General features: G+C 40.8%; 1 protein-coding gene across 1 annotated transcript in view; it reads right to left on the reverse strand.

Moving 5' to 3' along the window:
- Positions 1–25,423, reverse strand: part of LOC123307757 (hemicentin-1) — a 197,167-nt gene that overhangs the window by 21,826 nt on the left and 149,918 nt on the right. The window contains exons 11-12 of the mRNA XM_044890186.1: positions 12,282–12,641; positions 3,020–3,346 (exon numbers count right to left, since the gene is read on the reverse strand). Of these exons, the coding sequence (XP_044746121.1) occupies positions 3,020–3,346; positions 12,282–12,641 (687 nt within the window). The remainder of the gene's footprint in view (positions 1–3,019; positions 3,347–12,281; positions 12,642–25,423) is intronic.

Here is a 25,423-nt window from a genome sequence, read left to right on the forward strand (position 1 = left end):
GGCAAAACTGCCATCAAACAACAGATGAACGTAGTGATCTTGAAACCTGAACTATAAGACTACATACAAACCCTATCCTGTCTACATCAAAATGCAATAAATATTTCAAGCCTTCGCTACAAAAAGATTCCATTGAACCTTCAAGTTTCGCCCTGTAATTGAAAAACACCTTATAATATGTACATGAATCTCCTAGTCGTTACACCTTATCACCCTACGTTACGTCGATCATCCAGATAGGTTCATGCATAATGAATCACCTGTGGCAGTGGTTGACACAGTATTTCCATGCCGCCTGAAGTTCCTAACCTATTTTCCTAACCGCTCATTTCAGCTACACCACCCCGAATCGATACCGGCCACAAATTGCCCTGAATAATAAGTTTCAAGAATAAAATAAAGCGTGGCAGAGGCTGTAATTTTATTATTTCAGGATTCGGCCGCACTTTTTTGCCCCGGGTTGCATGCTGAAAAACTGGTGTTTGTGAAAATGGAGGCAACACTATCTGCGAGCGATCTCGGGTTATTAGGAACAGGCGAAGCCTAAAGCAATTATTCGTAATTGATGATATTATTTCGGGAGTTCAGACGCCAATTGAGACATTCGGAATTTTGAATGACCCGGAATTATGTCATTATGTCGAAACACGACCTTGTAATTTGTAATTATGAAATTAAGGGGGGAAGGGTTCCATATATGAAGAATACGCTGAATTAATTTGCGTGAGGAAAATTGTTTGTTACTTTATACCACATGATTACAAGTTGCTTCACGTGGTTGTTGTTTCAGTTTTGTTAAACGCGAATTTTATCACTTCATTCTTTTTTTTTGGACTACTGTTGCTGTGGGGTTGGCGTGTTGTTAAAAGCCGAAGCTGGCTAAGTTTTTGAAAGGGGAACTGAGATATTGAATACGAATCCGGTTTACATCGTGCATTTTATATGATTTTGATTAATTAATAAGTAGGTAGGTACTTTATAACCATGTAATTCGATTGTATAAGAACACCATTCATGACAAATTCAGCGACTCTGCAATTCGCTACTGATGGGGTCAGATAAAAGGTTTCAAACGTAGGCGTTATTTGACACTCTAAAGGGGGCAGTAGAAGAAAAAATAAGAGGTCATCGAAAAGGTATAAAGAGGTGTGCTAAGATTGAAAAATATAGTCTAAAGAATCCAAATAAATGTCTTACAAATGCAAAAAATCTAACAGAAGTGAGTTAATTAATATCGTTTAATTATTGTTCGTATCACGTATTTAGGAAAACTATTTTCTGTATTTACATTGGATTATGTTGACTCAACAGTACGTTTCCAGTATGGGAAATAATTCAAAAATTGACCACAAATGAGGAAATTAAAATTTAATTCGAGGTCAACTGCGATTCTACGATCATTTTTCGGATATTTTACTGAGACCCTTTATCATGAATTCGTCCTTTTTGAATGTAAATAAAATAAAAATACCTACTCCTGCAGATGATAGAGTATGCCACTCAATTCAATTGCTCCCATTTGAATATTTTTCTTGCTTCATGCTTTACTGCATCATGGTGACTAAAACCAAAATGGAAAAAACCAAAGAGAGCGGCATAATCAGAGACTATGATGGGTTAGATGCAGATTAAAGATGAATGTATCGTTGCTCTCAATTAGCTGTTTTGGTCAAAAGTTGAGTGAATGTGGTTTTTGAAATCCCAAGTATGGACATGTCCAGTATTGGAGCATTTTCCGAAATATTCCTTGTTATGTATGTATAATATATTCAATGATTGGTATGTGTTATGAATCTTGCATTGGGGTTTCTGGCCAGTTTATTCTCATTTATTTATTTATCGACTTTTCTGGGCGGTGGTTGCTCGAAAATTCCTACACTTGTTCTACCAGTTAATTTTTCGTTTTTGCCATGTCACTCCCTCGTTAAATAGTTCATGAAACAACGTTTATTTCCTAAATATGATTGTAACTGTCTTTTTTCTTACCTACTATTATCAAGGTGGAAGTATATGGTTTATTTTGGGATATGGAATTCTAGATTTTGGATCAAGTTTCATGTTTTCCGCATATTCATGTGCTTAATTTTTTATTACTCTTTATGATTGCTCGTCACGTCATTTTATTTATGTGACTGCATGAAATAACTCTCGATAATCAAATCAGTTTCGGAAGGTTCATGTTTATTAATGGTTTTACTAGCCTGGTGTTGATAATAAAGGAAGAATAGGAGTCTATATATCCTCTGAAAAACGAAATTAGAGTCTTACACAGAAAATTTCAAGGTTTGTTTGTATTTTGAAAACCTTGACACGTCGAGTGAAATAATTACATAATTCAACGTAAAATCAACATTACACCGTTCTCAGATATATGAGTAAATTGTTTTTTTCTGATGCCATGCGTGAGAAGAAAAATTTGTGAAATTTATCATTAGAAAACACTACGATTCTAGACTCAGGTTCATGTTTTTATTTGGCGTAGTATTTGAAGGATATATGGAGAATAAAAATTTATCGAAGAATGTAATCTGATGGTGACCTCTGTTTTGATCCAGTGCAAACACTTTCTAGACCTTGAACTTTTTTTAAGACTGATAATTCGATAATCTTCAACTCGCTTGTTCCGGAAGGCTCACGAACCGGGGCGTATCGATATAAAAGATACGCGTGGTAAACCCCAGTCTGAAAAGAACGAGTGGACAGTGAATTCCCAAAGAGTTACAATGTGCAATGTAGTAAATGTAGTAAATTAGTGAGTGTGTAAATTAATCCTTGTACATAAATTAGTGTAAAAGTTGTGTAAATAAATTACACGTCCTGAAAAAAATAAAATTTGATTAACCCAGAGAACGTTACTTTAGAAATACCTCATGGCCGACAAATATAGGTTAATAGAAAAAGTGTTTTATATGATTCAGTGCTTTCAGCATTGGTCGCTGTTTCTCGCGTCATCCCTTCCACAAATTTGGAGTGATAATTCACATCAAGCTTCATTATGGAAACAAATATAAAAACTTACTGTCTACAATGCTGGATATACGCCTCTCAATATCCTCGGTGCCGTACATACTCGCCCTGTATTCAGCGCTCCTCCTGTGAAAACCAGATCCGAATCCTGCCTCCGAATTAAGTTCGAATTCTTCAGAGATGTTCTTAGTAGTCCTCGCTTTCTTCGGTCTAACGACCACTTCCGACGATGGTTTTCTGCATGCCAAGATGGAAACTGCAGTGATTATAACAATCACCAGTAACAACCCGCAAGATGCTAACACGATGTATATTGGGGTGAGGTTTCTGGATGCTTTCTGGTTCGTTGTGTTAGATTCTACCACCTCGTGATATCTGCCTGCAAGAAATTATAAAAATATTCAATCAGTTTGAAGAAAAAACTGCTTGCACTATTGCATTTAGTTAAATTTGAAATCGGACAGATCTTTTGGAAAGGAAAGTAACTCCTTGTTATAGCATTATAATACACAAAGTGTGTGAGAGAGCACCTTAAACATTTTTGCCCCAGAATCAAAATCAGAAGAAATATAAGAAGTGGTAATCTTTGCTTCGTAGGGGGACATTTTATACAATTGGTTTCAATCAATTTGTTCCCTGATATTAGCGTGATGACAAACAATTTTTTCTTCTTCATTTGCACGTGACAAATTAGTACAAGAATTTAAGCAGGAGCAAATCGTTTATTTCAATTTTTAAATTGATTTTATTCCAGAGATTGGGAGTGAAAACCCTATAAAGTTTCAGAAAACCCCGTTACTTGAGTCTGAATTGTTAAACAACTCGCGTGCTGCAAGGCCTCTGCATTTGAAACTTTGTGGAACCATCTGATAGTCACCAACCAGATCTGGCCGCCGGTGTATCCTTCTCGAGTCTCCATTATAACAATGCACCAAAGACCTCCACTGTGATCTCTCTCATGCTAGCTGTTCCCAGTTATGATTGGCATTAACTGATTTTAGGGATTGATGTAGTATATCCTTAAACCGCTTATACTGACCTCCTGGTTTCCGGGCTCCCTCTGTGAATTCGCCATACAGAGCTCTTTTGGGGAGTCTTGTGTCCTCAGATTGTGGCCGCTCCTTCTGAGTCGGGCCCTCGTTACTTGAGTCTCAATTGTTATACAACTCGCGCGTTGCAAGATTTCTGCATTTGAAACTTTGTGGAACCATCTGATATGCATTGTTTGTCTTAGATGACGTTGTTGCGTTTGTTCAAGCTGTTTAATATGTCGCCTGTTGGGCGTCCAGCTTTAGGTTCCGTGAAGAAGCGTTGGGAGGACCACTCCTTTAGTAAACAGTAAACAGACTTTGTAAACAGCTATCTTGGTCCTCACATTGAGGTCGTGATTTTGAAACACTCTGTCCTTTAGGAGGATAAATGATGAATAAGAATTTATTGAAAAATGTATCCAAAATTATCTGTTTGCAGTGTTTGCACACTTTTAAAAGTTATTGGGTTACTAGTAACAACTCCTATTCTCCTATTCTAACTTCTAACCGAAATGAGATTATTCTTGCCTTACAACATCACAGAGTGAGTGGACGTCTAACATCTTGCTATCAAGCACACGGTCATAAAAGTATATTATGAGCTACCTTCTGAGAAGTTATAAAAGTATTGGAAAAATACTCAAAACTAAACTAAAACAATAAATTAATCCAGAAAAGGGCAAACTACAGCATATATGAATTTCTCCAGAAGGTATTGGTTAGCTGAATTGTTGAAAAGTTATGTTTAAATCTGTTTGTCATGATTGTCATTGTATTTTCTTTGTTCTTGATTAGGGGTATCTATCTAAAAATGGGAGATCCTAGAAAAGAACTATTTGTCAGCCTTTTGCTATGAAGTTCGTCTTGAATACCATCTTCTTGGGGCATAAAAATAATTTCATTCTTTTTGGGCGTGGTATTTTGAATCATGTGAGAACTTTCGCAAATTCGATATATCAAACATTTAAATCCTCATTCATGAAAATTAATCCGAAGTCGAGTTAACCAAAAAATAAAACGTCGTTCCTCATTCGGAGTCATAGTGCGGTGCCGAGGGACAAAACGCTACACCCTTGTCGGCGGAATTTCGTCCTCTTTTCACGAAATTCTCGCCGTATAATGCAATACATATATCTGGGGAAAATTTGAATTTCATTTGCGATAACCGCCGGGCCCCATCCCACTAAACAACCTACATATGTTTTGAAGTGTACAAAATTGCCGGCCGCCTCCATTACGCCGTCCCTGGGGGGGCCCGGGCTGAGAGACAGCGCAGCTAAACGGCTTTCGTTATTAGATTTTCAAAAACCAGAAGAAAATCCGTTTTTCGCGTGCGAGCGGACAGAGTCGGGTCCGGACCGTTTGCATTGCGCTGGGCCCATTGTGCATTATGAAATATTTTACGGCTAATTAAATACTTTCATTAGCGACGAGGCTGTTGTATTTGCGTTTAATTAAGTTCTTGCGCGCGGAATATTGTTCGTAGGGAGTGTATTACGTACTTACGTAACCCGGGATTCCATTATAGTCTTCCGACGAATACGGGGAATATCTAGTTAACGTCGACAAGAGAAAATTTCGGAAACGCTTGTCGGAGAGGGGGGCCGCGTGGGTAGCTTTGAAGTGGCTTGAAAGGTGCAGCCGTTTTCCATTATGAAACCGTCGCAAACTGAACCTGAATTAATTGAATAATTTTCAATTGCTCCCTGTTCGCGGGTTCGAATCTGAACCAGTGCACGATCTTTTTCGACCTGATGTGGAGTAATTTGGATTTTCTGGTCGTACCGAACTGTCAAAGTACTCCGCCTTCAAGTGCAAGTGCCACGGGCACCACGGAAATACCTACAATGGAGAAGACAACTGAAAAAATTATCGTCCCATTAATGCAAAATGTAGACCGGTGTCGGGATTATTGTCCCTCATCAGTAGAGTGCAGTGTCCTCCTCATCACGATGCGCCACCTGTCTCATCAAGACTGAACCAAGCCTCACTTACTCTGTAGAATCCTACACCCATCCATGACTGCCAGAAATACCACTTCCTGAAGTCAACAGAAGTACAACTATTCGCCAAGAGATTGCAGGGAGTATAAGGTTTCGCACGCAGACCGCATTTGATGAGGAAATAAAGACCTGGACCTGGAGCACACAGTACTTTAAAGAGAAGATTGAGGATGGAAGAAAACCTTGAAGTTGATGGAGAAGAGGTTGAATGGGAAAATGACGCAACATACCTAGAAGTGAAGCTTGACAGAGGACTAACATGGAAAAACCACAACAAATGTGTAGTTGATAAAACAAAAACCGCAATGAGTAGACTTTATCCACTCATAGGCAGAAGAAGTCATATAAATAAGAACATCAAGTTGACGATGATTAAAACTATCGCGCGACCACAACCCACATATGGATCGGCGGCATGGGGCTTCGCAGCCAAGACCCACATCAAGAGAATACAGGCCACTGAGAATAAACTCCTTAGAATGGCGATGGATGTACCCTTGGTTGTTAGGAACAAACAAATCTACAAGGACTTGGAATGGGAACCAGTTACAGAATCTATGAAGAGAAAGGCGGAAAGGATATTCGACAAAGCCAAACAACATCCAAATGAGGAACTACGAAGATTAGTCGACTACGATCCAACAGAAGAAGCTAGAAGGTCAAGAACCTACCACATAAGACCGAGAGTTCAGTTAAGGATTTAAAATGTAACCAAAGAAAAGCTTAACCTATAAAAGATATAGGCAGCATACAACTATCAACATGACTATGATCGTGTGAGAGTCCAGAAACAATAAGAGTCAACTGGTTAATAGGCAAAATGCCCGGAACCTATGAAGAAGCAGTTTAGGGTCTCGAGCTCAGGAGAGTGAGAATCCCCACACTTGTTCCCCCTCAGGAGAGGGTGTGTTCGTCTGTCTTGCAGATTGTCCCCTTGCTACACAAAAAAAACAGTACTCCGCCGTCAGAGCCACGGGCATCATTCAGAAATATCTGAAATGAAGACGACAATTTAAAGATGCTAATTTGCACAGAAAAGATATTTCATACTTTAGGAACCTACAATTTTGAAAATATTCCCTGAAATCCCAATGATGGTACGTAATGGTCATAATGTGGAGACTGGAAGACATGGGAGACATCTCGTGTTCGAAAAAGATTTTTGAGGTGTTACGTTCACGGGTATCATTGGAATACTTGACGAAGATGAAAACATAATTTATTTTTCGGAGACCTGTTTTGGTTACAAATGGTAACTTGACAAATTGATACTGAATCTCTCTCTGGTGATTCTGGCTCAGACAGTCGAGGCTTCTCATTGAGAGACCATCCTCTGTGCATGAGGTCAAAAAACTCTTAGCTCTTGAGAGGAAACAACTGAGTCTAGTGACTGGAGCAATGACTGGCCATTTGTTTTAAACACTTAAATAGAACGGGACTGACAAGCTGTTTCCTGTGCGGCTGGTGCAGGAGCACGGGTGAAACGGTTGAACACATTCTGTTCTTCTGTAACAACCTCGAAGGATGACACACCTAGGAAACACAACACTCATAAATCTTTTGGTGAGAGGGACTCCTCTCTGTCGACTTGTGGCGTTTTTGTCAGCATGTCACAGAGTTTGAGTCTCTCCAACTATAAGCGGACGAACAATGGGTCACGAGACCGAACGTAGAAGAAGAAGACGATTGCAGATATCGTGGAGAGGACGAAGAAACCCTTGATCCACTGGGGATGAAATACCTCTCCATTGCAAGCCATCGCAAAAAAACGTTTTGGACGAGAAACCCGAAGAAGAGAGGAAGTGGGCTCTTTGATGCCAGATACTGGGATTAATGAGAACTCTGGAACTGGATGGCGACATGTAGACAATACAGTGTCAAAAATAGCTCGGATGGGGCCCAGTAGTAGGACGCAGTGTATAGCAACCCTGTTCTACCCATTTTTTACTTCGAAAAATTACACACTCCAGAATTTATATGAGCCCTGATGGCTTATATATTTGCTTCTAACCCTCCACATTTTCATTTGCTTCATGTAGAGCTTGTAGAAGACCTTAACTTGTATTGTTCTCCACCTGCTTTACGACTAACATAGATTGTGGAGAACATTTTTTAATTCTCAGATAAACGTGAACTCAACATTCGACCTTTCTATCATCCTGAGCCAGCATTCCACTTCAAGTTATACGAAACACCGCTTTTCTTCCCAGTTTCAAGCAGTTGGCGGAATCACCCCGGTAAAACAATAAACCAATTCGGCATTCGAACAGACTAGCTCCACTCAAATTTTCCAAGATTCGACGGGAAACAATCGGCCTTTGTATTACTTGTACACCGTTCCATACAACGCATAATGGCGCCGCAAAGTCCTTATATCAAACCGGAAACAACATTGCATATTGAATTGATACGAGAGATTGCGGCATAAACTTCTGGCAAACGTTGCAGGATACATCCGAGGGAGGCACGGCAGAGCCGGGTGTTTCGCCATGTTTGGAATATCTCGATCTTAACCATTCCGTTACGCAATTTGAATAATGACTAAGGCACACCAGTAACTTAATTTGTGTTAGTTGATCTTCGACAAATATTTCGGATTCCGTTCGCTTAGTTGCATTTACGACCAGGCAGTTACCGGGTGGTGGTACGTCTGTGGAATTCCAGAATTAGCCCTAGATATGGAACTACAGGGGATGTCCGTAAACCGTAGCTTCAAGTTTGTATCAATCATTGGTGTTCTTACATGCTCGATGTTATAGGTGCATCCTCACTGATGAAAATCATGAGTTACTAGCAGATTTGCAAATACAATCAAGTTCTCATTGGCTTTTGGATATCGTTTTGAAGACTATCGAAAAACTTCAGCAGAACACTTTCTGCTTGAGGAAAATCTTTTCATTTTCTGGAGAAGCCATCTACTCGAACCTCGAAATTTTGCACAAGACGATAAATACAACTAGTAAATGACTTTCAATGAATTTGGTTCTTTTTTTCAATGCAGAAAATCATTCAGATGACTATAATTTAACTCTGAAACCATCAAGACTGTGCCAATTCAACTGAATCCGCGCATAAGGATCTTAACTTACTTCGGACGATATTAATCTATTCCATCATCAGAAAACACTTAATCACACCTAGTGACAACTCTTCTCGAATAAGTGACTAGTGGATTTTTCACTTCGTTAAGTGAATATTACCAGTAGCGTGATAAGTCTGCCTAGATTTCAGATTTTGACTTACTGGGCCTCATCAGAGCTTTTTATGCAGCTGTATCGTACCTATACAGATCGCCATTCAGTTCCAGAGTTCTCATGAATCCCATCAGTATCTGGGATGGCTTCAAAGATCTTACTTCCTCTCTTCTACAAGTTTCTCGTCCAAAGCAGATATTTCGTATCCAGTCGATCTGGGGTTTCTCCCTCCTCTCCACAGGATCTGCAATAGTCAGTTTCTGGTAGACGCATTCTCATTTGATGCTTCATGAAACATAAAATGCTCTGTAACGTGTTCTGTAAAGAGGTGTAGTATATATTGTAGCGGAGATTCGGATACTCTGTAGATCTCGCAGTGTTAAAGTTCCCAAGGAATTTCTTTGGAGTTATGTACACTCAGATGTTCGGCCGAGTATTTAATAGTCACTTTTTTCCTTCTCCTGAAACCCTATACTTTGTACGGGTGCATTTTCCTATACCACAAAAGAGTCTATATTATTTTATAATAGATCTATATCTATTGTGCTACAGAGCTTTTTTAGCATTGTATATCTTGTTCTCATGAACTCCAGTAACTGGAATGAAAAAGACAAGTTTCTCGTCCAAATAGTTTTTGCTTTAGCTAGCAATCGCCATTGCTAGCTAAAGCAAGAATGTCCCGCCGGACATTCTGTCACCAGGTGATCTACTAAGATCTACTAACAGAATATAGTGGTTCCCTTCTTAGGTCTCAGTTTTTATCAACGCTGCATAAACTAGCCCTTAAGGGTTACTGCAATTCCTGTACGTGTCGTCTTGTCCTCAATCAATTTCTTATGGAGGTAACTACGTACTTCTATCTACAATAACCTTGTGGGTTTACCGATGGAGGGTTCTGGAGCCGGATCTACAGTCGTAGACCGCTGACTGAACTCAGTGCTAGTCTGGGGAAGTCGACTACAGCATTTCAGGAGGAAATCTTCGCTATTTATTAATGCGCCAACCATTTGCTTGACATGGGATGGACGGGTAGGCCTATAAAAAATCCCAACGGATAGTCAAGCTGGGATTAATTCTCTTGCAGCAGACAAATGCAATTCGGCACAGGTATTTGAATGCAATTCAAAACTTTCCAAATTGGGAAGTCTCAACGGACTCCAACTTATTTGGGTACCTGGACACTCAGGATTCAGTTGCAACGAATCATCGAATGTTCTGGCCAGAGAAGGTGCAACCTCAGCACTTATTGGTCCGTAACCAACTACAGGAATTTCCAATTCCTAAATCAGAGAACGGAACAATAGCTGGATCAGGAGCGTAGCTACCGCGGTATCAGCGGTATCAGTGATACGGGGCCCCCAGGCTTTAGGGGCCCCCGAATGTCTGTAAGCAAAAAATTCCTAAAAATGTTATCCAAAACCTCTTACAGGTTTTACAAGAGCATTTTTGAAAATAACTGCTAAGACAACCATTCATTTCAAATTTCAAAATCCCGTTCATTACACCGAATTTATCATTCAGATAGATACGAATACTTAAAATGTGAAATTCAGAAAATTCGTGCCATCAAAGAACTTTTAAAATTAGTCCTGATAAAATTCAATATCCTTGCATCCAGTTTTCCGGACGTTATTACTAAACGCAACCGCTGAAAGGAGTTTTTCAAAACTAAAACTCATAAAAAATTATCTGAGGACTTCTATGGGACAGGAACGGCTTTCAGACATGTCGTTATTGTCAATAGAGGGGGAACAACTTAAAAAACTGAAATCGTCATCAGCTATAGCTGACTTGATAAATAGATTTGCTGAAATAAAGCCTAGAAAAGTGTATCTTTAATTTTTTGTATTGTTTGTTTATTATTTGTTTGTTTATCATTTTATGTTGTTTGTATATTATTTTATATTGTTTGTATGTTATTTGTTTGTATATTATTTCGCTCCCAGCACCAAGTATGAGTTCGAAGTTTTAATTATAAGTACATATAATCATTTCGATACTAATCGAACATTTTTTGCTACTTTTATTTTTACTTCACCCTTCCCTCAACACATTTTGATACAGGCCCCCCCTAAGGCAAGCTACGCCACTGAGCTGGATAAGGCAGAGAGTCCTGGAATACTGGAACAACCGTCCTGGACTGCGTCACTCGCACAGGGCCATTCCAGTACCCACCAGTCGTTGGTCGTTGGTTAAAATTTTCTAGAACTAATCTGAGAACTATAATGGCAGTCTTCACAGGACATTATAGACTCAGAGCCCACCTAAACAAACTCACAAACTCCTCTGCTTAGAGGAAGACGAAACGATTGAGCACATCCTCTGTGACTACCCGGCGGCAGACAGGGAATAATTGGTGTCCTCGGTTCTCTCAGGCTGAACCTAGAGGAACTCAAGAATTGCACCTCCTTCGACATCATCTACTTTTTGAGTAGGATGGGAATAGAGGTAGAGGTCTACATCTATGAGCTTGCTTGTGTGATACAATAGACCGCTTGGTCGCGGTCACAGGTTTGGTTGGTCCGACCAAAACACCCAGCAATCAGTAATCAGTAACTACGTACGTCAAGATCTTCAGCAACCCCTTCCTGATGGAGAAGATAAGAGTTAATTGTTTTCTGTCTCTTTTACTTGTCCTTGTTGAAATCATTGATATGACAAACAGTTCAGTCTACTTCGTTTTTTTTTTTCTATGACTTCGTACTCTACGCCCATCAACGCTTATTTGATTCGAATTTTCTGAACTTTCTCCAACATGTTAACAATATCGACCAAAACCCCCTGTAATAAAGCATGCAAGTGGCTTCAGCGTGGGCATTTCGGTCAAGTAACCCAAGCCGCCAATCCGGTCGCACCTCAACACCGTGCATCCTGAAGTATTCCCTCTTTCCCTCCACGAATCGCCATCAAAACACGACACCGAACACCGGGGGGGCCGAGTTTCGACCCGTAAGGTACGCGTCAGCCGTTCCCCGTCTCAGATTCTCCAGGAGAATTGCGAAATTAGCCACTAGACATGCATGGGACGCGTTCAGTTATTGTTAGTGTCTTCCCTAATTAAATAAAGTCGATCCCAGAGGACTCACCACTTTCCGACGTATCAGACAGGGGCACCCTGATACTGGGCATGATCTCGTACGGAGTGCTGCGTCCCCTGGCGTTCTCCGCGAACACCGACACTTGGTATTCCCTGCCGGGCTGCAGGCTGCGAAGCTCGAACTCCGGCCGCTCCCCCAAGAACCGGAATGCGGGGGGTGCGGCCTCCTCGCCCTGATCGCTCAGCGTCGAAACGCCGGATGACGGGGGATTAATAGGTGTTACGTCTTTCACCTCGAGGACGAACGATTGGGGTAGTCCCCCGTCTCGGCCGGGTCTGCAGATCACCCTCAGGGCGCCCCCCTCGGTGGAGTTCGTGTAGACGCAGTTCCGGGGCTTTTCCGGGATTGCTGAAACAGAAATATAACTGTGAGAAGGGTTGAAGATTAATGAGGATGAAGAGTATTTTTCATTTTATAACATGATGAAATTATAAAGGAGTTTTTCAAATTCTTTGTGTATCTACCAAGCTCTGATATAAGAATGAAATTATTGTATTCTATACAAATATACATTAACTGAAAAGAAATATAATAGTTCAAACAAATATCATCTTCAAATAACAAAATCATTCAATTCTACAGCTTTTACGTATCACAAAAAGGATTTAGCCACCGAATATAACTGAAGAAACTAATAGAAAACAAGATCTACACTAGACATCAAGCGATGACTGTCATGGAATTCAAACAGAACTTGATTACAAACACATATTAGCCTGGAGAATGAAACTCTAAAACAGGTCGAGCACTTCAGAAACTTGGGAAGCTTTATAATTACTAGGGCTAACCTAGACACGGAAATACACAACCGGCATCACGGGCATTCTGGAAGCTAAAGGACAGAGTGTTTCAAAATCACGACCTCAATCTGAAGACCAAGCTGTTTACAAAGCAGTGGTCCTCCCAACGCTTCTTTACGGAAGAGAAAGCTGGACGCCCTACAGGCTTGAACAAACGCAACAACGTCATCTAAAACAAATAATGCACATCAGATGGCTCCACAAAGTTTCAAATGCAGAGGTCTTGCAGCGCGCTATTGTATAACAATTAAGACTCAAGTAACGAGGGCCCGACTCAGATGGAGCGGCTACATTCTGAGGATGCAAGACACAAGACTCCCCAAAATAGCTCTGTATGGCGAATTCACAAAGGAAGCCGGAAACCAGGAGGCTAGTAAGAGCGGTTTAAGGATAAAGGTACTACATCAATCCCTAAAATCAATTAATGCCAACCACATCGGAACAACTAGCGTTAGATAGATCACAGTGGAGGTCTTTGGTCCATAGTTGAAATGGAGACTCGAGAAGCATACACCGGCGGCCAGATCTGGTTGGTGACTATCAGATGGTAACATTAGATGGTTCCACAAGTTTCAAATGCAGAGGTCTTGCAGTACGCGAGTTATACAACAATCCATACTAAAGTAATGAGGTTTTCTGAATTTTTTTAGGGTTTTCACTCCCAATCTCTGAAATAAAATTCAATTCGGCATCACGGGCATTCTGGAAGCTAAAGGACAAAGTGTTTCAAAATCACGACCTCAATCTGGACACCAAGACAGCTGTGTACAAAGCAGTGGTCCTCCCAACGCTTCTTCACTTAAGCGAAAGCTGGACGCCCTATAGGCGATATATTAAACAGCTTGAACAAACGCAACAACGTCATCTAAGACAAATTATGCACATTTGATGGTTCTACAAAGTTTCAAATGCAGAAGTCTTGTAGCGCGCGAGTTGCATACCAATTGAGACTCAAGTAACGAGGGCCCGACTCAGATGGAGCGGCCACATTCTGAGGCCGCCAGACACAAGACATACCAACATGGCTCTGTATGGCGAATTCACAGAGGGAGCTCGGAAACCAGGAGGCCAGTATACGCGGTTTAAGGATATACTGCATCAATCCTTAAAATCCGTGAATGCCAATCATAACTGGGAACAACTAGCTTTAGACAGATCACAGTGGAGGTCTTTGGACCAGAGTTATAATGGAGACTCGAGAAGAATACAGCGGCGACTGTAATAATCTCCAGTTTTCTGAGGAAAATTGGAGTTCATTTTAGTGCATTCCTTTCATTTCACATTTCCGCCTTTGAAAATATTTAATTCTCAAATATTCAGCACATTCATTCCGATAGGCAGAGTAAATGTAAAAAACCGTTTATCTGTGTTTAACGTTGTTTTTCTTGCATGCCGTTGAAGATTTTGACGTTTTTCTGATGTTGATATGCGATAAACTGGAGCTGACGACGTTTTTCACTCTTGTCGCATTCTGGAATTTTCAGATTTTTAACGTGTGGGGGGATTTGCCTATAAAAGCAGATTTTCCCCCGCGACGGTCACTTTGGCTCTTTTACTCTTTAGTCTCTTTTGTCACTTTTACGCTCTGTACTCTCTTTTCTCTGCGATTCGACTTTAATTGTGTGCACAACAAGCCGTTCAGCGAATTTAGAATAAATTTTGTATGACGAAGTTAGTGCTCTTAGGAATTAATTTTTAGTTTTCGTTTGTTTTCCGCGAGTGCCTGAAATGAAGGAGGTAGGTCCCCGTCTTTACCGTTCAGTTTCTTCATTAGACCTACACCGGTTACTTCCTTGACACTGCTGTACTGTATCGCTTTCTGTTGTCTTTTGCCGTACTTTACCCTGTTTCGCAAGTCTGACTTTTCCCTTCGCTATCAGTCATGGTGCGTAAGCCCTTGGGGTGGTGAAGAGAAAGTCCCGTCAACCCTCCTGTTCGCGTCCCGCGTCATAAGTGTTGAAATAGAAATCTCTTCTTTTCTATCAGTCATGGTGCCTAAGCCCTTGGGGTAGAGAATAAGAGATACCGCTAGTCGTCAGTGGAATCCCGTAGTTGCGCTCAAAATAGACCTTTTCTTCGCTATCAGTCATGGAGCGTAGGCCTTGGGGTGGCGAATTAAAGTCTCGAGTAGATCCGCCCTGGTTGTGTTTCTTTCAGTTCTGGAGAAATACAATTAATTACATCCCGATACCGTATAGCAAGTCATTTCACTTCGCGAGGTCATCCTTAGTGTCCATTTCGTCAGTTCTGGTTGACGCATTTTATTGAACAACCTTTGATTTTTCACTGTACCCGGTATAAACTTTACAAAGTGCTCGTGATCGGATCCAATTTCCCGAATGTATGTTTGCTGTTCGATTCGCTCATATTTCATACCTACACATATTTCCGTTGTATTGTATATAATCAGTTTCCGAAGGTGTGAATAAACTGGTACATAATTTGATTTTGACTACTTCGTTATCGCTACCACCCTAGATAACAGCGAACTCTGTCTCCGACTAGCAGCTACTCTGGTAGGTTTGCTATTCTTCCTAGTGAAAAGAATAGCTGGCGCTCGAGATAAGTTTTCTCCGAGGTAACCACTTTACAATGCCTGCACAGTCGCAAGTACTGATTACTGATTACTGATTGCTGGGTGTGTTGGACGGATAAACCCAAACCTGCCACTGCGACCAAGCGGTCTATTGTAGCACACAAGCAAGCTCATAGAGCTAGATCTCTCCCTCTAGTCCCATCCTACCCAAAAAGGAGATGATGTCGGAGGGGGAGTGATTCTTGAGTTCCTCTAGGATCATCTTCGGAGAGCCAAAAACTCCATGTCTGACCCAGTCTGCCGCCGGGCAGTCACAGAGGATATGCTCAATTGTTTCGTCCTCCTCTAAGCAGAGTCTGCAGAGCGGGTCATTGACGATGCTGAGTTTTTTGAGGTGGGCTCTGAGTCTGCAGTGTCCTGTGAAAACCGCTATTATAGATCTCAGATTAGTTCTAGAAAATTCTAGCCAGCGACTGGTGTATGGGCTGGGAGGCACTGAAATAGCCCTATGCGAGTGACGCAGTCCAGGACGGTTGCGCCAGTGCTCCAGGACCTTTTGCCTTATCCAGCTGTTTTTTCGGTCCCTGATTAAGGAATTAGAAATTCCTATACTGGGTTCCGGGCCAATAAGCGTTGATGTTGCGCCTTCTCTGGCTAGAGCATCCGATGCATCGTTGCCACTGAAGCCAGAGTGTCCAGGTACCCAAATCAGTTGCAGTCTGTTTGAACTTCCCAATTTGGTGAGTTTAGATCTGCATTCAAATACCTGTGCCGAGTTGCATTTGTCTGCCGCGAGAGATTTAATCGCAGCTCGACTATCCGTTAGGATTTTTATTGATCTGCCCGCCCAACCACTGTCAAGTAAATGGCTTGCGCGCAGATCAATGGCGAAGATTTCTGCCTGAAAAGCTGTCGCCGACTTTCCCAGACTAGCACTGAGTTTAGTCAGCGGTCTACGGCTGTAGACTCCGGCTCCAGATCCCTGACTGGTTCTAGAGCCATCAGTAAACCAGCAAGGTCCTTGTAAATAGAAATCCTTGTGACGGAGCCATTCGTCTCTGCTTGGAATCAGAGAAACGAATGTTCCTTCGGTGCTGGTTCTTGTGATTATTTGATCAGTTCTCATGCCCATCACCTCGTCAGCCTCCAGTTGGGCCGACAGACGACTGGGCACGAAAGTGAGTTTGTCAGGCTCGTTTACGGTAAGGTGGTGGAGCCTGTGGGTTGCTAGTCTTGCCTCTCCCTGGACAAAAATGTGAAGGGGAGGGAGGTCTAATAGCATCTCCATGGACGCAGTTGGAGTAGAGCGGAATGCCCCCGAAATCATGAGGCAAGCCGTTCTCTGGAGTTTGGAAAGTTTGTTTTGGGTTAGAACGCGTTCAGTGCAGGACCACCAGGCGACACAGCCATAGGTGATCAATGGTCTGATCACCGTGACGTATAGCCAGCGGAGCTGCTTCGGCGCTATCCCCCATGTCCTTCCACAAATCCTTTGGCAGGCCCATAGGGAGTGCCTGGCTTTGTGGACGACTTTTTCCACATGGGAGTTCCATAGAAGCTTCCTATCCAGGGTAATGCCTAGATATTTGGCCTCCTCTACGGGTGGAATGGTCTTACCGTAGAGAGTTGGAGGAGAGATTTGAAATTTCCTTCTCCTGGTAAAGGGGACAATCAGGGTTTTGCAGGGGTTCACACCTAACTGCTCCCCATCACACCAGCCCTGAATTACTGTTAGTGTTTCCTGAAGAGCATCTGAGATGATTACATCGTCATTACCCGCCAATAAAACAACTATGTCGTCAGCGTAAGCCTGAACATATACGTCAAGCGAGCTGATAATTGCAATTAGATCATCAACCAGAAGTGACCAGAGAAGGGGTGATAGTACACCTCCTTGCGGACAACCTCTGCCTGCTTTGAATCTAAGTGCTTCACCACAAAGCGTGGTTATGATGTTTCTGGAGCTCAGCATTGTGCTGATCCAATTCGATATGGTAGGAGGAACACCTCTAACCTTGGCAGCCCTCACTAGAGATTCAGTAAGGGCAGCATTAAAGGCTCCCTCAATGTCCAGAAAGGCAGCCACTGAAATCTCCCTGGAGTTGAGAGATTCATTGATCCTGCCGACAAGATTATTGAGGGCAAGATCTGTGGATTTACCTTTCTGGTAGGTAATTAGAGGGTTAGTGGTAGATGTTGGCTACAACATGTTACAAGTACAATCCTTGAAAACAATCTAAAATCAGATATTTTTTCCGTGTGCTTCAGATTTATCCAACAGTCGAATATTACGCCCGAAATGAAATTCCCCACGTTCCTTTCCCCCGTCAGTCGTCCTGCCGACTGTCTCGTCTTGTCCGTCCGGAATATCAATTTTATTTCTTTTTCGCATCATCGTCGGGGAGCGTAATTAAATTCAAATTCGGACGGAGGAGCGGCCGTACCGAGTAAACAGAACGTGCCCCGGGGCGTTCGGCGTCGGCCGCGGGAAAAAGGATCGCGTCGATACGCCGCCGCCGCCCCCTTTGTTTGCGCGTTATCTGATATCATCCGAGCGGAAATAAAAACGGGATACATCAAACATCTGGTCGCGCGAACCGATTCAAAACAGACTAATTGCGGCTGGATGATACTAATGGATCCGAACGCACAACGGAATTGCGGACGCCGCGAATTTGACTTTCGGCTAGGGTCGATACTCGGGACCAGAGGCCGTTCTCCGTCTGGTGTCCGGATGTTTGGGGGTGTGGGGTGTGATCCACCCCGAATGGAAAGATGAGATCCGCTTTGTTCCCGTCAAAAATTAGCGGAGAACGCGGGGATTTTTCATGGGACGTAACTCGATCCGCCACAGGACAAGATTGAGGATTTTAGATTGACAAAGCTACAAAGAGGGGCCTGATTTGGGCTCAACACTGCCGCCCTTAAAACTCGTGTTATTCTGGAGCTCTGTTTGTTGGAAATATTGTATGTTTCAATTCGACCGAATAACTTATTCCGATTGAAAATCGCATCCTCACAAGATCACGGCGTTATTTTCTGTCCAACGAGATACAATTTCCTAATTCGTTGCTGATGGTCGGTAGGCTTGAGTTATTGGGTTTAACTATGCTCACTATGACTTCATACCAAAGTCCCTATGTCATATACACCATTATACAGGGTATTTTCAAAGGCGATGCTCTTTTTTTTGGGCAGAAGGTAGAACTCATCAAAATAAGTCGTTTCACCAAAAATTGTCTTAACAAAATACCCAAGCTGGCTGAGATACAACCCCTAGAAGTTCGACAAAATTTCATTGAATTTCAAGTACGGAACTGTGAAAGGTGACTCCGGCATCGCAAAAACGAAACAATACATATGGCTGCCCAAGGAATGTTTCAGTACCAAGTTCATCGGATTAGATGCATCAGGTCACTTTTGAGAGAATCATAATTGTTTTATCGTGAAATTTAGGGTGGAACAAAAATGTAGAAAATCGAGGCAGTTTCTTGAAAGTGCTTATGTTAGTTATGTTGAAAAAGGTGACTCCGGCTTCGGAAAACGAAACAAAACATAAACATATGGCTGGACAATGAATGGTTCAGTACCAAGTTCATCGGATTGAAGCCATCAGGTCACTTGAGAGAATAATAATTGTTGTATCGTGCAATTTAGGGCGAAAAAAAATGTAGAAAATCGAGGCAGTTTCTGGAAGTGCTTATGTTAGTTATGTTGAAAAAGTGCTATGATGTTTCCCCATTTCATCCCATTTTTACGACAATTGTTGTTATGTTCGAAGAAGAAGATTGTGATGCCCATTGTCAAAAAATTCCTAAATAATTCAGAAGAATTTATTTCATTGGTGAGATTTTGAAGAATTATTCTACTTTTTACACTTCTGTCTTGAGTCTCTTCTGTCAGTTGATATCGAAATGAGCCATTTCATAAAATCGTATAAGTCACTTAAAAAAATGAGGAAAATTCGGCAATCCTAAAGTTCCATTTTTATTACCACGTAAATATCGAACGTGCCAATATCCTAAACGAAACCACATGGTCGAATCGATAAGTTTTTTTCCACTGCTTTGCGCTAATTCAGCTAACAAACGGTCTAGGGTCGTATTAGTATCTATTTTAGTAATCATTTCCAATTTTTTTTATAACTTTGTCATCTTGAAAATTTCGTATGGGTGATTTTTGGTGAAACGCTTCATTTTGACCAGCTCTACCTTCTGTTGAAAAAAAGCCTCACCTTTAAATACACCCTGTATAGCGTGGAATAGACAAACCTATGTTTCCCTCAAAATTGTGAGCTACAGAAGCTATATACTAGCTGGTATTCTACCACGACCACACAAGTCATTATTGTTATCTATAGTTTACAGCAAAGACATAGAGTAGAAAGATGAGAAACGAAGAGACTAAAGTGATGGGGCGTCACCTGTGTTTCAAATGTGTTACTAAGACCCTAAGACTGTTTAAAATAGAAAATTTCATTAGAAGAACTAGGGTGCTTTGCGTGTATATTATGAAAACAGAGCAATCATTTCAAGATATTCTAATAAATATTTGATGTTCTGTAATCCAGTTTAGCACTATTTTTACCAATATCAAACGATACAAGGCTTTCCTTCAGGGTCGAAACTTTCAAAAGCAGCCCTGTTCTAATAAGGGATGTAGATCAATTATTGAAAAAACATTTTCAATCTGAGTATGGTATTGGTATGGTATGGAATTTTCACTTAGGAGGGAGCATCGGATGGTAGAGGTACCAACTTCTTTTGTGAGAAGACGAAAATTTAAATTTTTTTCATGGACCCTAACTCCACAGCTAAGAAAATTACCGAGGCGTACAATACATTGCTGCTGTCTACTCAAGTGTCAGTAACAAAAGGCCTTCGGCCCTCAACAAAACCAACTCCAACCTTCCAAGTATGCCACAAACAGAAGCAGTTGCAGAAAACCACTAAACCTAAGGGCAGATTGATCACTTATTAACTTCATTCCATTCTGGATTCAATATTGGATTCTCTACAGGTGCCGATGTGGAAATCCAAATATCTAATCCAAAAAACTAGGGCTGGTATACCATCGAAACTGGTCTCAATCCATTGACCACTAACCTGTTTCCAGCCCCAGAAGATCCTCTGAGCAACATCTTCTGCACCTGCAGGAAGGGTTGCTCAGCAGAATGCACCAGGAAAAAAGCTGCCATTAAATGCTCAGCGATATGTTCATATTGTCGAAGACCAAGAGGTTTCAGGCAACGAAGAATTCGATATAAAGAAATAATCTTCAACGTAAAATCGATTAGAGAGAATGAGCAATTTTTGCTTTATTGAACTGAAGCACCTGAATCGTAAAATTGTTTAATAAGTAGAAAAAGTATATATATCGTTGAATTCAAATTATATGGACGTCGGAAATTAATTTTTCCTTCTTTTAAGGTGAGTTATAAAAAATAATCTAAGGCAGATGCTCCCTTCTGAGGAAAAATTGCGAAAAACCAAAAAAAACCCAACAATTTCGAAGTTTCTTGGTCCTCCAAAGTTGAGCCTTGGCAAAAAATTGTCGCAAACTTCACTTTACCCACATTTGGTAAACCATTTCCAGCTTGTTAGCAATTTTTAGGAACCAAAACCCTTATTTGCCAGGGCTACAAGTGTAATAAACTCCTGACTCAAGCCAGTGCTTAGGCACTTTTTTAGTATTTCCACAAAATCATCAAACGCTCTCGTAAAGCCTTCGCTATCAACTCAGTACTAGACGAAGCTCAAATTGGAGGGTCGAAAATCTACGATCATCCGTGCCATAAATCCGAGCTCTTTATTTCAGCATTCGCGTTTAATGAGTCATAGTGACATATCGCTGCTATCCCCAGATATATGGACTAACTTCAACCGCTCGAATTCCGCTATCAACTATACGCGAACTTAAATGAAAAGTATGGTAATTTCTTTCATGGCCAAAGTTTGGAAACCCGAAAGATAATTTACGGACCTGCGGTGTAATAAAATAATTATCGCGATGTCTGAGTCTGAATGCGAACATTTATATCTTCTTTAATAAGGGAGTGGATACAGAGTTAATACCTATTATCAGAGACGGGAAGAGAGCGTGTGAAAGTGCTCAGGGGCGTTATCACTGTAATAGCGAAATTATTAATGCTTTCATTATGAAAGGTAAGTATTTAATCCGATGGAATGCGCAAGTGCTTTAAACTTTTTGAATTAATAAGATTACTGTGGAGAATGTAGCGCTGCCAAAGATCCCGGTTATGGTTCAGGATTATGGAGCCATATTCCGAATTTAACATACTAGAGGAGACAGATGTTTTCCCACCAGATTACGTTTTCATATCATGAGCCGTGTTAGCTGACTCGCTCTTCACATTACGATGAGTCGAACTATAGCAGAAATCATAATAAAGGTACTATTACATTTTCTTTGTAGTGGTGCACCTGATTCTGGCTTCAACTTTGTTAGTATGCATTTCTATGTGATCTTTTATTTCTGGTTCATGATTTCTAGTAATGAATGTTCTAAGTCGATCACGATAACCTTGAAAGTAAAAACAATTTAAAATTATCACTTTCATCGTTTGACGATTGTATACAAAAATTCATGAATCACTTGTGATTTATATGTTATTATCCATTGATCGAATTTTATGGTCAGAACTATTACCCGTTTATGGAATTTTTAAACTAAGATTTTAGAAGAAGAAAAAGTTTCGCCTTCAGGATTATCTCGAAAATTACTGGCGGTAGGATGGAGTATTATTTCACTGACCTTCACTTATGTATATGCCACCTATATTATGTGAAAAGAATTTAAAATTTGGTACTGCAATTACAAAATTTCATAGTGAATTCTGAAGATTATATAGTAGAAAGAAAAGAAGTTCTATGATGTATGCACTTTCAGCGGTGGGGAAAGCATCTGCAGGTTTTCAAAGATTTAAAAACAAATTGTGAAGTGTACATACTGGAGCGTGTCAGATTAAGATACTGTATATGCCCTACGTGTCTCTGATAATAAATTCATGTTAATCTGACAGTTTGCGTGGTGGGGCTGACCGTACAGAAGTGTTGAAAATGGTTTAAAAATTTTTTTTTTTCGAGCTGGTCAAATTTTTGGAGGATATGTAAATTGGACCTAAAGGAAGCTACTTCTCAACTGACAATTCAGACATGACGCAAGGTCACAGCGGTTTTTTGAAAATGCAACATAAAATCGTTACTTGTACATACTCGAGCGTGTCAGATTTTCATACAGATGGTTAATCTCGGAGTTGCAGACGTGTTGACCCATTAATCTGACACTAATAAGGGGGGGTTTTCTTATTCTGACAGTTCGAAAATGCTAAAAAGGCATTTTTTTTTAAATATCTCCCTTCCTGTAGCTTTAATCGTTTATGTGAGAATTGTAGATGATAAAATTCTATACAACTTTTTCTGAAGCAATTTTTCATACTCTCAACCGTTTTCAAGTTAGCAGGTGATGAGGGCCAGGAGGTTAGCCACACAAAGCCAAGGTCAATGTGGAAACCCAGTCTAATGTGTATTCATCGACATATATCTCAAAAATGCTTGAACGTAGAGAAAATACCTTCGGGCAAAATTTGTAGAAAATATTATGCTCTGCAACTTTTATGATGAATGCAAAAACAATTTGAAGCCCAGGAGAGGAGATAATTCAAAAAAACTGATTTTTGCAACCTTTATGGTCAATTTTTATTGTTCCGGCTTGCTGAAACTGTCAGATTATTTTTTTCCGTTATTCTTGAATCATTAGCTTCGAATTAAGAAAAAAAGCCACCGAGCAAGATAATGTACACGTGATTTTTTTTTTACAACTTTGGCGCTCTCCCACTCATTTTCGTCAAGCTTAAATTGTCAGATTAAGAGAATATACTTTTCACCATGTAATTAACCACATATATCTTAATCTGACAAGCTCGAGTATGTACAATGATAGTTTTTTTTTACTATTATGACAGGCAGTCCTAGACAATTCCCCCTATATACAGATCTAATTTTTGGTAGAGGTACTCTACAGGGTCCCTTATATTAATCTAACACCCTCGAGTAAATCCCGAATTTTCCTCCTAGGCTCCCTAACTATGAGTTTTCTTGGTGTGATGTAGGCATGTTTTCTATAATTTATTATTTGGAGTCTTCTTGTCAATCTGCTTCTCGAAGGAAAAAACTAATTTAATCTTCTGATATAATAAATTCGAAGACGAATAGGCATAAGGCATAACGGATACCCCAGCCAGACAAAGTCTCAAGTACCGCAGCCAGTCTTCATGTAAATCTCCCCAGAAGGCGAAAAAACGCCATATTCGGCAACTTTGTCACGAATTTCGCCTGGCCGTAAATCACGCCGCCAGACAAATAAAGGTGATACAACATCCAGTATAATATTGGGGTAGTTATATATCATTCGGAGCAGACCGCATCTGCGAGCGGTGGATTTAACAAACAGATGCACAACCGGCGTAATTCCAATATGTGCGCGGCTTCATCTGTGACATTCACTTCTCCATTACTTCCGAACTTCCGGTGTTTCCTATTAGAAATTAATTATGGACCGTGAACGCCGATACGTAGATATCGTACGCCATTTCCATATACGACGACGATTCCTAACGCGCCTAACCTAAATTGTTGTACGGGCAGGCCCAATAGGTCCTTATTTCCGAGACAGCCAGGGCGAGGGTGATGCTGCGGCCAGATCGGAGTGGAGGTCGATGGGGTGGTTCTGTGTCCGGGAAACGCGGCATCCACTAATGGCTAGTTGCCAAGTTATGTTTTGTAAACACGACCTTAATCTTGGTATGTACACAATTCGGGCGAATGTACAGGGTGTTTTCAGAGGTGAATCTTTGTTTATATTAGGGGGTATAACTAGGGGTAAAGGATGCATCGATGTTTCAGTTGTTACACAGTCATGTTTATATGCTATCGATATCCAACACTGCAAATATTCGATCTTTTTTACATCAATGTTCCAAAGGCAGAATGCTGCGTTAATGAAACTTTATGAAGAAATATTATGGTTCACCTAGGACCTAGAACAAATTGGAGAAACGAATGACTAGAGACCAGAGAAGCAATAACCCTAAAAAGAAACTGTTCGACAAGTGAAGGGCTTTCAAAACTCTAATAATGAAAGCACCCAATTTTGCATGCTCCTATACTAACATTCACTCCTAGTTAGCGATATTCAATCTCAAAGTTGAACCTCCTCGAAGTCTTGTTCAGACTAGGCTAGTAGTTGACGGCCAGTCTCATAATCAAATTGAGTCCCCTCAGGCGTTAAGCTTCCTGTAGCATTATTTTTAGTAGGACTAACGGTCTATTTCACAATCAAACCAAAAGTCCCTTTAATTTAAAAGCTTCCTTTAACCCTACTGAAAATGACAGTAAAGGAAGCTTTGAGCTTAAAGTGACTTTAAATTTGATTATGAAATTGGACGTAAGGGAAGCTTTGAAATTAAAGATACTTCAACGTCCAGTTTCATAATCAAATTTAAAGCTACTTTAACCTCAAAGCCTCCTTTAGTGTCATTTATACGGCCGTCTTGAGAAAAAGTCAAAAAATTTAAAAAATCGTCACGTCTGCCTGGGCAGCTCAGTTGGGAGAGTAGCTGACCGGCAATCAGGGGGTGGTAGGTTCGAATCCTGTTCTGGGTGGTACTTTTTTCAGAACTCAATTCCTGTCTGCATGTAGTCAAAACTTTCATAATATTAAATTCCAGACATTAAACTATCTTCTCAATTAAAAATTCTTATCCTTGACGTTTT

Source organism: Coccinella septempunctata, chromosome 2 (genome assembly GCF_907165205.1).
Source record: "Coccinella septempunctata chromosome 2, icCocSept1.1, whole genome shotgun sequence".
NCBI classification, from domain to species: Eukaryota; Metazoa; Arthropoda; class Insecta; order Coleoptera; family Coccinellidae; genus Coccinella; species Coccinella septempunctata.